Source organism: Pseudorca crassidens, chromosome 2 (assembly GCF_039906515.1).
Source record: "Pseudorca crassidens isolate mPseCra1 chromosome 2, mPseCra1.hap1, whole genome shotgun sequence".
Classification (NCBI taxonomy): Eukaryota; Metazoa; Chordata; class Mammalia; order Artiodactyla; family Delphinidae; genus Pseudorca; species Pseudorca crassidens.
Window position 1 is genome coordinate 100,951,073 of NC_090297.1, and position 13,727 is coordinate 100,964,799.

At 36.1% G+C, this 13,727-nt stretch overlaps 1 protein-coding gene across 1 annotated transcript; it reads left to right on the forward strand.

Annotated features, from left to right (window-relative positions):
* The first annotated feature begins 9,832 nt into the window (after positions 1 to 9,832).
* Positions 9,833 to 10,730, forward strand: TSHB (thyroid stimulating hormone subunit beta). Its single transcript, XM_067727366.1, has 2 exons — positions 9,833 to 9,994; positions 10,438 to 10,730. Exons 1-2 carry the CDS (start codon positions 9,833 to 9,835, stop codon positions 10,690 to 10,692), a joined length of 417 nt encoding a protein of 138 aa, XP_067583467.1. The 3' UTR covers positions 10,693 to 10,730.
* Positions 10,731 to 13,727: the final 2,997 nt, after the last annotated feature.

Here is a 13,727-nt window from a genome sequence, read left to right on the forward strand (position 1 = left end):
TACATAGTCTTCAGCCCCAGGATTTCTGTTTGGTTCTTTATTTTTTATGATTTCTATCTCATTGTTAAAGTTCTTATTTTTTCATATATTGTGTTCCTGAGTTCATTGAGTTGTCTGTCTATGTTCCCTTGAATCTTGCTGAGCTTCTTTAAAATAATCATTTTGAATTCTTTCTCAGGTAACTCACAAATTTCCGTTTCTTTGGCATCAGTTACTGGAAAATTATTGTGTTCATTTGGTAATGTCATGTTCTGATCTCTTTTGTCTACTAATTCTATTATATATATCATTTCTGGGTCAGTTTCAATTGATTAATTTTTTCTTCATCATGAGTTGTATTTTCTTGCTTCTTTGCATGTCTAGTAATTTGTTCATTGAATGCCACATATTGTAGATTATACTTTTTTGGGTACCAGATATTGTTGTATTCTTTTTTTGAATTGAAGTATAGTTGATTTACAATATTATATTAGTTTCAGGTATATAACATAGTGATTCAATATTTTAATAGATTATACTCCATTTAAAGTTCTTAAATATTGACTATATTCCCTGTGCTGTACAATATATCCTGGTAACTTATTTATTTTATTGTAGTAGTTTGTACCTCTTAATCTCCTTCTCCTATCTTGCCCCTCCCTCCCTTCCCTCTCCCAACTGGTAACTACTATTTGTTCTCCACAGATATTTTTGTATTTCTATAAATATTATTCAGCTTTCTTATTTGACTCAGTTCTGTTATTGGTAAACAGTTGATCCTTTGGGATCTTGCTTTTAAGTTTTACTAGGCAGGGTCAGAATAACATTTAGTCTGGGGCTAATTTTTCCCCACAAATGAGGCAAAATCTTTGTAAGTATATGACTCAATTTCCCATGAATCAGGAGAGTTTTCACTGTTGCTGGTTGGAACATGTGCTATTCCTATATCTGTGTGAGTCCCAGGACTGTCCTTTTAAACATTTCAGAAATTTATTTTCTCAGCCTCATCAGGCATGAGTTTATCAGTTTTTAGCTGAATACTCAAAGAGATCCTCTACACATCTCTAGAATTTTCTCTCTGCACAGTTCTCTCCTCTCCAGTACTCTTCTTTTGTACTCTAGGTGCCTTGAGCTCCAAGAACTCCCAGGTCCATCTCCTCATTTTGGGGACACCTCTGGCCTCTTCCTTGGTACCCGTCCCTACACCAGTAGGCCAGAAACTTTCTCCAGGAAGTAAGCTATAGTATGCTTGTTTTGCATCCCATTTCTCTGGGGTCACTTTCCTTTGCTGTCTAATATTCAATGTGTGTGTAGTACCTTGTTTCATATATTTTGTCCTATTTATAGTTATTTTATGTGGGAGAGTAAATCTAGGCCAGAAGTGCAAGTTCAATCTGCCTGGATTCTTTTAACAGCATGAGATCACATATGTGAGAGTTTTTTTGAAAAGAAAACTATTACTCAAATGTATGATATTTATCATAGTTCTTCTAGTAGTAGGCCAAGTGTTTATCAGTTACCTATTATATGTATGTATATTTCCCAGAGACGTGTGTATAAATCTGCTAGAAACTGAATTCCTGAATCTACTTCATACAACAGAGATACTACTTCCATTAGAAACAAACATCTAATGTTCCCAGAGTTACCATACTCTTGTCTTAACATAGCATCACATGAAGCAGGTTAAGTTTGACACCCTCGTTTCCACTTTCCCTGTTTTCTTTTCTTTAAAAAAAAAAAATTATTTATTTGGCTACGCTAGGTCTTAGTTGCAGCACACAAGATCTTCGTTGCTGCCTGCGGAATCTTTGTTCTGGCATGCGGATCTTTAGTTGTGGCATGTGGTATCTAGTTCCCTGACCAGGGATCATTCCCGGGTCCCCTGCATTGGGAGCATGGAGTTTTAACCACTGGGCCACCAGGGAAGTTCCTTTCCCTGTTTTCATAGTTCTTCCCTTACTACACAGTAGCTCACATTCCCAAGATTTGAGGGCTCCAAAATGACTTTTTCTGGTATATATCCTAGATTCTTTCTTGACCTTCCCATCTCCCCTCCAAGGAGACTCAGCTATACCAGGCCTCTTTTTTTTTCAATAACTTTTATTAATAATATAGACTAGGATAAGTGAATACTAATGGGATTGTCAATAATCTATAATATCTATGATTTATTGAGCATCTACCATGTGCCAGATGTTCTATATATTTCCTCTAATTCTCTTAAAACCACTAACCATGAGAAAGACGTTGGGGAAACAGAGAAGGCTTTGCAAAGAATGAGCAGGAGGGACTTCCCTGGTGGTCCAGTGGTAAAGAATCTGCCTTACAATGCAGGGGATGCAGCTTTGATCCCTGGTCAGGGAGCTAAGATCCCACATGCCACGGGGCAACTAAGCCCGTGCGCCACAACTACTGAGCTTGCGCATCTCAACTAGAGAGCCTGCTGTGCCACAAACTACAGAGCCCATGCTCTCTGGAACCCATGCGCCACAACTACAGAGCTCACGTGCCCTGGAGCCTGCACACTACAACTAGAGAGAAGCCTGCACGCTGCAACAAAAAGCCCACGCGCTGTAGCGAAAAATCCCGCATGCCTCAACGAAGATCCCGCGTGCCACAACCAAGACCCGATGCAGCCAAAAATAAATAAATAAGTAATAAATCTTAAATAAAAAAGGAGCAACCCATTAAAAAAAAAAGAATGAGCAGGAGTTGGATAAGATGAGGCATGGAATGAAGGATCAGGCAAATGTTTCAGATAGAAGGAATGACATATGAAAAGACTTGGAGGCAAGAAAGGATGTGACTAATCTGAGGAACTCATGCAGTGTGGCTGAAAAACATAGGAAGTGGAGAAAAGGTAGGGAAGGTAGGGGGAAGGTGGGAGATGGTGAAAGATAAAACTAGAGAGATAAAATACATTGTGAGGGACTTGGTAAATAATACTAAGGAGTTTAGACTTTTTGCTGAGGGCAATGGGATATTCTCATTGAACTTTTGGCATATTGCCTTTGTTACAGTGACGCAAATGGGTTAAAAGGGGTAAAATTGAGTTACAACTATGGAATGGAGAAAAGTGTATGTTGGTACCAAAAATTCAGTAATTATTTATTCATGCACTCCCTCAGCCATTTATGCACTCAACAAATGTAATAATTGCCTACTATGTACTAGGTTCTGTAACTAAATATTTTTTAAATAAAAAAGTTGAGTTATTATAGATTTCCTCCCATTTATTGAGCACTTATTATACGCCAGACACTGTGTTAAGTGCTTTACATAAACACTAATATTATCACTTTTTAAATTCTAAAAAATTAAAAAAATTTGTGAGCTAGTTTTTTTTATTGGAGTATAGTTGCTTTACAATGTTGTGTTAGTTTCTACTGTACAGCAAAGTAAATCAGCTATACGTATACATATATCCACTTTTTTTGGATTTCCTTCCCATTTAGGTCACCGCAGAGCATCAAGTAGAGTTCCCTGTGCTATACAGTAGGTTCTTATTAGTTATCTATTTTATACATAGTATCAATAATGTATATATGTCAATCCCCATCTCCCAATTCATCCCACACCCCCTTCCCCCTTGGTATCCATATGTTTGTTCTCTACATCTGTGTCTCTATTTCTGCTTTGCAAATAAGATCATCAATACCATTGTTTTAGATTCCACATATATGCATTAATATATGATATTTGTTTTTCTCTTTTTGGCTTATTTCACTCTGTATGACACTCTCTAGGTCCATCCATGTCTCTACAAATGACCCAATTTTGTTCCTTTTTCTTGCTGAGTAATATTCCATTGTTTATGTGTACCACATCTTCTTTATCCATTCCTCTGTTGATGGATATTTAGGTTGCTTCCATGTCCTGGCTATTGTAAATAGTGCTGCAATGAACATTGGGGTCCATGTGTCTTTCTGAATTATGGTTTTCTCTGGGCATATGCCTAGTAGTGAGATTGCTGGGTCATATGGTAGTTCTATTTTTAGTTTTTTAAGGAACCTCCATACTCTTCTCCATAATGGTTGTATCAATTAACATTCCCACCAACAGTGCAAGAGGGTTCCCTTTTCTCCACACCCTTTCCAGGATTTATAGTTTGCAGATTTTTTGATGATGGCAATAGTAAATATTTATACACCCAACATAGGAGCACCTCAATACCTAAGGCAAATGCTAACAGCCATAAAAGGGGAAATTGACAGTAACACAGTAATAGTGGGAGACTTTAACCCTCTACTTATACCAATGGATAGATCATCCAGACAGAAAATTAATAAGGAAACACAAGCCTTAAATGACACATTAGACCAGATAGACTTAACTGATATTTATAGGACATTCCATCTGAAAGCAGCAGAATGCATTTTCTTCTCAAGTGCACATGGAATGTTCTTCAGGATAGATCACATCTTGGGTCACAAATCAAGCCTCGGAAAATTTAAGAAAATTGAAATCGTATCAAGCATGTTTTCTGACCACAACGCTATGAGATTAGAAATCAATCACAGGGAAAAAAACGTAAAAAACACAAACACATGGAGGCTAAACAATATGCTACTAAATAACCAAGAGGTCATTGAAGAAATCAAAGAAGAAATCAAAAAATACCTAGAAACAAAAGACAATGAAAGCACAACAACCCAAAACCTATGGGATGCAGCAAAAGCAGTTCTTAAGAAACTGATATTATCTTTAAATAGGTAAAGAAACGGAAGTAAAGAGAGCTCAAGCATGCTAAAGTCATATAACTAGTAAATGGCAGAGCCAGGATTTGCACTCAATCATTTTGACATCTCAAAATATTTGGCCATTTACTTAAATGATATTGTTTCCCACATGTAAATTTTACTTATTATTTTTTAAATCCAAAGAAAAAACAAATACGATATTTTGAACTAATTTTGGGGAGGGTTTAATCAGCAAGATGTATGCCAATTGTCCTGGATTACCATAAAGAAGTTACCTTTGCTTTATAGATGAGATGAGCAATAATTATATATATCTCTAAATGAACATTTAGGTAAAATTTGGGGCACTCAAGCCCCCCAAAAATTTTCATTCCCAAGACTTACTTAGATGATGTTTAAGGGTTTTTTTTTTTTTTTTTTTTTTTTTTTTGTGCTACGCGGGCCTCTCACTGTTGTGGCCTCTCCCGTTGCAGAGCACAGGCTCCGGACGCGCAGGCTCAGCGGCCATGGCTCACAGGCCCAGCCGCTCCGCGGCATGTGGGATCTTCCTGGACCGGGGCACGAACCCGTGTCCCCTGCATCGGCAGGCGGACTCTCAACCACTGCGCCACCAGGGAAGCCCTGTTTAAGGGTTTTTTGTTTTGAATTTGTTTTTTATCCTTCTGTGTTTTTCTCCTTTATTAATAAATATTAATAAAGGATATATTTACAAGGGTAATTTTATTTTGAAATAGGAGAAAAGGAAATTCGTGCTGCAATAATGTCAGAGTTTCCAGAGGAAGATGTTGTGAAATTGTTTGTCTAAACACATTTTATTTGGGGTTCAGTATGAATTTTCAATAGATGGTTTTTAGATAAGGAAGCGGTAATTCAAACGTGATTATATAAACAAGAAGATCAGAGAGGAATTATCCTGAAGGGTATAAAATGAACCAAGAGCTTCTAGTCTGGGTCATTACAGCATCAGCTCCCCAATGCAAAGTAAGGTAGGTGTCTACACTGAGAAGGCATTGTGAAATGAAATGTTGTTATTCTAAATTATTTTCATTTTCATCATTTTAGCATTTATTTCAAAATGGCAAATGCTGAGTGACAATTTGCTTTGATAGGCTCTAGAAATTCTAGTTATTGCTCCAAAATTGTTCAGTGATAGGTGAAGATGAATGAACTACATATGTAAGGATAAGAAAATATTCTACTGACTTGAAAGAAGAGGAAAAATTGGTCAATTTCCTAATGAAGGCTGATTGATATTCATGGCCTTCCCTTACTATTTACATTTGATTTAAATGTTTTAATCAGTTAAATAATCTGTGTATTAAATCCTGTCAATTACTAATGGTTATCTTTGATGATAATGTACTTCTGAGAAAAGTGGGGAATAACTTCAGTTTTGGGTACCTGCAGAGGTAATTTACTCTTTATTGTTTTAGTTATAGCTAACCCCCCTTGGATAGTTTCCAAAGCACACACCTGACTTATAGTACATTTTGCTCTCTAGAAAACTGTATTGCTTTAGTGAACTTCCTGGAGTTCACAGGGTGGACAATTGATTCTTTTCATAGCACAGTAAGGGATTTGGGGAGAAAAGATTGGTGAAGGCAATTAGCAGATTAGAGAGAAATGTGCTTAAGAATGAAGGTAGTGAGAACAAAAAGATGAGAGAAAAGGCTGGGTAAGGGGCAAAGGAAAGAGGATAATCTTGGAATAAGTACAAATGTTGAAAGTGTAGACATAGTGGTCATGGCACTGAAAAGGGCATCTCTCATTATTTAGGGCCTAAAATCACACCTCTGTTTAGGTGCTCAATAAATCATTTATGAATGATTTTAAAAGAGGCAATTAAGTTACAGAGGATGAGAATCCAGGTGACAATAAAGGAGAAACTGTGGCAGATCATCTAGGGAGGTATTAACTAACACTGATTTATATACTCAGTATTATATAGTTACATAGTTTTCTGTAGCATTCCAAGTGCTTCACATGTATTGTTTTATACTTATTATGATTTTAGGAAGGAGTATATGGAAAAATGAAGGTACAAATTTCTTAATTTCTCAGTTACACACAATTGCAATAAAACCTAGAAGCATAATTCTAGGTCACTATCTCTTAGACCAGGGACCGGACACTAATTTATCACATAGGATCATAGTCTATTTGTGCTGAAAAGTCCTTCCTGATCATCTTGTGGTTCTAAGCCTTTTCTTTTACAGCTGAAGAAATTGAGCCCCAGAAGGATTCTTTGGGTGAAGTTTTACTATTTGCAATAAAGGAGAAAGAATAATTCTTACTTTCTTTACTAAGTTATATAGCTACTGCTGCTGCTGATTCAGCACTTTTAATTTTTCTTTTTGTTAATTTGGAGTTTTACATTTATAAGAGGAACTTCAGACAATCTAAAGTGTCCATAATGAATATGACAACAATGGGTAAAAGTTCCAAAACTGTTTTTTCTTCTACAGTTTTAAAAAGGATCAGGTGTACTTGTCTTTTTCTGTTTTGCAGATGGGGAAATTAGGCCCAGATAGATTCACTATTTTAGTCGATTTCTCATAGATCCATGGGAGATCTTGAAATAGAATTCTGTTCCTTAACTCCAGGACCAATATTCTCACCACTAGGTCAGCACATATCTATTTTATATAGAACATAGAGCTAAAAGTTAAAATATGTGAAGTTAATTATTTCCTATGGCAAAAATTCAGTAGCTGGCTGGCTAGATGGGCAAGAACCATATGATCATGACAGGTGAATATTTTATATCATTTACTCAGTCTATTTTTTTTTTGATGTGGACAATTTTTAAAGTCTTTATTGAATTTGTTACAATATTTCTTCTGTTTTATATCTGTTGGCCGCAAGGCATGTGGGATCTTAGCTCCCCGACCAGGGATCGAACCCGCACCCACTGCATTGGAAGGTGAAGTCTTAACCCCTGGACTACCAGGGAAGTCCCTCAGTCGATATTTTTAAGATCCTGCAGAGGATCCTCTAAGTCTGTGGCTCTAAAATAATAGAACCAGCTCTATACCATAGAGGGAGCTCACGTTTGTGAAGCACTGAGAAAACCAGACTCCATGAGCAAGGAATTCTTATAATTTTGCTCCGTGATTGAAATACCAAAAAACCTCCAAGGAATGCTTAAATATGCAAATTTTATTTGAAAGTATTCACCAGAAAACACTTCTTAATGGGTTAGTTCACTTCCTTGTCTATATAGGAAAAAAAACTTTGATTATTGTGGGTGTCAGAGTGATAATTTCAAGTCATTCAGAGCACTTAAAATACTACCTATTTTTTGTTAACATTTGTTCTTATTTATCTTGAGTGGCTATCTAGGAGTAGAATTGCTGGGTGATCAGTTAAGTGTATGTTTAATTTTATAAGAAACAAACTGATTTTCAAACTATTTGTATGTACCATTTTACCATCCCACCAGCAACATATGAAAGTTCTAGTTGCTCAAAATCATCACCAACACTTGGTGTTATCAGTTAAACAATATGTATTCTTATTATTAGTGTTCATAGTTATCTCCTACACTAGACTGTCAGCCCTTGAGGTCAAAGACCATAGCTTATCCATTTTGTGTCTGTCAGTGCCTACTTTAAATGCTCAATATATGTTTGTCTAATTTATCGGCAATTCTCATTCTCCAAACAGGAGACTGGTAGGAATGGCCACTAATCTCTGGAAGTTGACATTTAAAATAAATACCTGGTAGCTTGTTGAATGTGGTTTCATTTTTTTCTTACAAGCTGATTAAAGACAAAAATTCTTGTTAACTGAGGCAGAGTCTATGAGATTTCAGTTAATGAAAGTTTCAGTGTATGTAGCTTAAAGATGCTCTTGGGATATAATTGATAGATTTGAGGAAAAAATTGAGAAAAATCTTGATACATTTTTCATGATTGAATAACAACATTTAATGAATTATAATTTATTTAATAGAATAATAAAACAAGTTTGTGTTCAAAGGTAATACTACTCCATTAAGATATGTATTTTCTTTTCTGACAATGATACTTGAGAAGGAAAAAAATCCAAATATGCCTAGCTAACTGTACAATCTTTGAAGTGATCAACTTACATCCAAAAGTCTGAAACTTGATTACCCTCTCTCAGTAGCAAAACTTAAATAATTATAAGTCATAACATTATCCAACTCATTACAAAGTCCAGTTGATAGTGAACACACTCTTCATCAGACAGGCTCTATAGAGATACGTATTCTGCCTGAGGCACAGTGGATCCTCTGTTGTCTTCCGTTCACCCAAAACTTATTTTACTTTCCTGGCTAACTTACAATGGACCTGTCATCCTTGATTGTATTACTCTCATTGTGTCAATCTGTATTTTTTGCCTCCACAATCTTTTTAAGATAATGAATTCCATACAATTTCTGTGTAAAATAATTTTATTTTTCCAACTCTAATTCTTTCAACCTTAAAGGATATCCTAAGGGTTGAGAAGAGGGGTTTTTAGATTTCTGGGTTAGCCCCTTAACACCAGTGGTAGATTTAGCTGACCTTTAGCCTTGTCTTTCTTGACAGGCATTGGGTAGAATCATATGCAAGACTGTTTGCATTGAGCTGGTACTGAAGTTTGATTATGCACTTCCTTGATTTCTTTGCCTTTTCTTACTATGACCAGTTTGTTGGCCTTTTAAGTTATTGAATCAAAGTTTTTAGAAAAGCACATTTCTGGGAAAGCCCTTACTGAAGCCTGTTAACTCACTTCTTATAATGATAAAGGCAGGTATTTTGATTGTTTCCATTGAATGAATTATTTTGTACTTAGTTGACATACGTGTCCCTGCCACTTTTCTGTTATAGTGTTTCAGGCTTGCCATTTCACTGCCCAGTGAAGCTAAGTGGCACCTGCAAACAGGACTTTCACTATGTGAGCTCTGTCACTATGGGGTATGTGGATCATAGCCACATCTAAATACATAAAGAAAGGTTACTGAGAGTATTAACTATGTAAAAACACCTAATATAGGGCCTAGGACAAAGAAGGCATTCAATAAATACATATATTTACACACACACACACATACACACACATTATAGCTCTTTCTGAATGTCCCTTCTGAATGTCCTAAAGGATACATGTAATAGATTCTTTAATTTTATCTTTGATTTAGCATGACTGCTATCTTCCTGATGTCCATGCTTTTTGGCCTTGCATGTGGGCAAGCAATGGCTCTTTGTATTCCAACTGAGTATATGATGCATGTCGAAAGGAAAGAGTGTGCTTACTGCCTAACCATCAACACTACCATCTGTGCTGGATATTGTATGACACGGGTATGTAGTTCATTTCACTTCTTTTAGCTGAAAATTAGATAAACCTAGACTCAGTCCATTTCTATCCAGAGAGAAAATGAGATAAAACACAACCTCATTTCCAAAATCTAACAGTTATTGGCTCTGTAGAGGTAGAGTACACAGGTTACAGTATCTACTCAGCACAGTGGATACAGATAATTTTATAACAGTTTTACTTCCAAAATTTATTTAAAACTTATCTTGTTCTCATGATATAAGGTAAAAGAGGGGGTGTCACTTTTGTCTCTATGGGATTTAGTGTGGATATGTTGAGTTAGTACCAGGGAATGGAACTAAGGAATCCTCCTTCAGTCCTGTTTGTGACAAAGGAATATAAGTGAATTGATTTTTATCTGTTTCCATTATCTATATACTTTCTAAAGTCCTATCACAGTATGCTCCTTTTTTAATTCTTTCCTCAGGACTTCAATGGCAAGCTGTTTCTTCCCAAATATGCTCTGTCCCAGGATGTTTGTACATATAGAGACTTCATGTACAAGACTGTAGAAATACCAGGATGCCCACGCCATGTTACTCCTTATTTCTCCTACCCTGTAGCTATAAGCTGTAAGTGTGGCAAGTGTAATACTGACTATAGTGATTGTATACATGAAGCCATCAAAACAAACTACTGTACCAAACCTCAGAAGTCCTATGTGGTGGGATTTTCTATCTAACTTCAATTGTGATGTAATTTGCAATTTGGTTAAATGTGTTTACCTGGAATAAAACTAATAAAATATCGATATATTTCACAACACCATGTGTACATTTGAGTACTATTTCATCCATACCCATACCCATTCATGCATTAGCGAGCTTAAGGGCTTTAGAAGAAAAGGTGAGTGAAAGAGCATTTCCAGCTCATATGAAGGATGGTTTCCACATGAAAGGGCAGAGTGCAGGTAAAATGGAGAACAGGAACATGAAATACTAATGAAAGACAGCGTTAATCAGGCTGTCTTAACAGAGGGCCACGAGGTTTGTCTTGACATAGAAAATGAATATGGGAAAGCTACAGGGTAATGTGATCAATGGCTGAAGGAACAAACGGTGTCAGCGTACTGGAGACACCTACTTCCAAAGGCTGAAACGGGGCTGGAGTAGAGAGAGAGAGTAAGGAATATATGAAATTTGCAATATACTACTTTATCCTGTCATTCAAATACACAAGATAAAACTTCACCAAAACTCAGTAAACAGTATATTTTAATCTATTTAATTTAATTACTCTGGTGGGCCTACTGACTTATGAAAGTTATACTCCAAAAGCCTAGAAAAGAGGCCACGATCATTTTACATGTAGAAGTCTAAATCCTTTGTAGTCTTTAAGGTAATTTGAGACACTTTCCAGCAACTTATGCTGTTTTGGCTTTCGATGTCATGAAAAACTAGTATGATTATGAAAGATTTTAGGAATAGTGGTAGAGTGCTAAGGGATCTAACAGAGAGGAATCATCCTAAATTCTAACCTAAACCTTCAATAGTTAAACACTGTTTTCCAGTAAATGTGCTTAGAGAGTGGTTTATTTTTCTCTTCCTTCCTTAGGTACTCTTTCATTTGAGTTTCGTTTCAATAGCTGCGTGAAGTGAGACAGACCTAGTGTCCTGCAGACTTGACCTCATAAAAGATGACTTATCCTATATTTTTCCATTTCTTTCCATCCAAATTGCTGCCATTGGGTGAAAATCAATTGTCAGCAGGGCCAGTTGTCTTTGTTATATCCTAGTCATTGGTTGCATTCATCTGGGCATGTTGTAAATGCCTGCAGGCTGACAGTGTCCAAGGGGGGATGCTAAGGTGGTGTAGATGGATTAGTACCAAACCCATGCTCTGCCAATGGGGACAGAATAGTTGTACATTTATATGCAAAGTCATGAATCCACATTATTCTTACCTTAACATGTGAAGTCAATGTTATCATGATCTCCAAATATTAATCTGGGGTTTTGGGTTCTCATATCACTTGACAATATGGACACTTAAAGCTGTAGAATTAAAACATTCCCTCTGAAAACTGTATATCAAATATAGATTTTTGATTAATCAAACGTAACTGGCACTAATCACACATGACTTGCACAGAATCTGAAAAATGTTTTCCAAGGACTTGAGCTGTGGAAAGCCTATGGGGTTCAGTGAGGCCCCTTATAAACAGTCCAACTCAGAAGACATTCATTAAATGGGCTTCCTCAACATTCGGGGAGGAGACTAGGCCTGGACATGGGTGTGGTGGCCTGTATCAGCATGGAGCCCTAGAGTGAGTGCATTAGAGACTACTTGTTTCTTTCCACTGAAGGCAGTCTATTTGGATTAGATGCATATATAAATTATCTTAAACTACTTTTGAAAATGGAGTTGTCCAAGGCAAAGAATCCTTAGAAAAGAGCTTAGGAATTGGCATGACCAAAAATTTACCTCAGCTAGATCCAGAAACTTGGGTATATGGAAATGCTATTTTGGAATGTATTAGTATTCTTTGGGTTTAGAAGTGGGAGAATGAATAGAGAACTTAGAGATGGGGAAGTGAAGAATTATTGCTTGTGTGAGAAGAGAAAGATGGAAATTTTGGAACATCTTCTGAACTGGTCTTTAATTCAACCTGAAGTTTAATAAGTCAGTTTTTGGCAGAGGAATTTGAGATTCAGTTCTTTAAAAAGAGTCCCTCTTGTTTCTCATTTGACTTTGAAATATAAAGAGTTCTTTCATAACTAAATGGATGCTGCTAGTAATAGAAATTCTCTTTTAGAGGGAATGTACCTCAACATAATAAAGGCCATATATGCAAGCCCACAGCTAACATCATACCGATGAAAATGTTTTCTCTAAGAAGAGGAACAAGACAAGAATATCCACTCTTACCAATATATTGGAAGTCTTAGCCAGAGCAAGTAGACAAGAAAAAGATAAAAGACATCCAAATTGGAAATGAAAATGTAAAATGGTCACTACTGCATGATACTATATATAGAAAACCCTAAAGACTCCATCAAAAAACTGTGAGAACTAATTGCAGGATACAAAATCATGTACAGAAATCAGTTGCATTATATATACTAGTAAAAAACTAACAGAGACATTAACAAAACTATCCTATTTACAATTACATCAAAAAAGATAGGAGGTAAAGACCTGTACACTGAAAACTATAAGAAACTAATGAAAGAACATGAAGAAGACACAAATAAGTGGGAAGATAGTCTGTGCTCATGGATTGGAAGAATTAATATTGTTAAAATAAATGTCCATACTACCCAAAGTGATCTACAGATTCAAAGCAATCTTTATCAAAATTCCAATGCCATTTTTTACAGAACTAGAACAAACAATTCTAAAATTTGTACAGAACCACAAAAGACCTCAAATAACCAAAGCAATCCTGAGAAAGAAGAACAAATCTGGAGCATCATCCGTCCTGATTTCAAACTATATTACAAAGCTATAGTAATCAAAATAGTATGGTATTGGCATTAAAAAAAGGCACTAAATCAATTGAACAGGATAGAGAGCTCAGAATAAAACCATGCATATATGGTCAATTACTATAAAACAAAAGAGCCAAGACTATACAATGGGGAAAGGACAGTCTCTTCAATAAATGGTGTTGAGAAAACTGGATGTCTACATGCAAAAGAATGAAACTGGACTGCTTTCTCACACCATATACAAAAATCACCTCAAAATGGATTAAAGACTTAAACGTAAGACCTG

Coding starts and splice junctions, on each gene's coding strand:
- TSHB (XM_067727366.1), top strand. CDS start 9,833: ATGACTGCTATCTTCCTGATGTCCATGCTTTTTGGCCTTGCATGTGGG. Junction 9,995..10,437: donor CTGGATATTGTATGACACGG/GTATGTAGTTCA, acceptor TTCTTTCCTCAG/GACTTCAATGGCAAGCTGTT.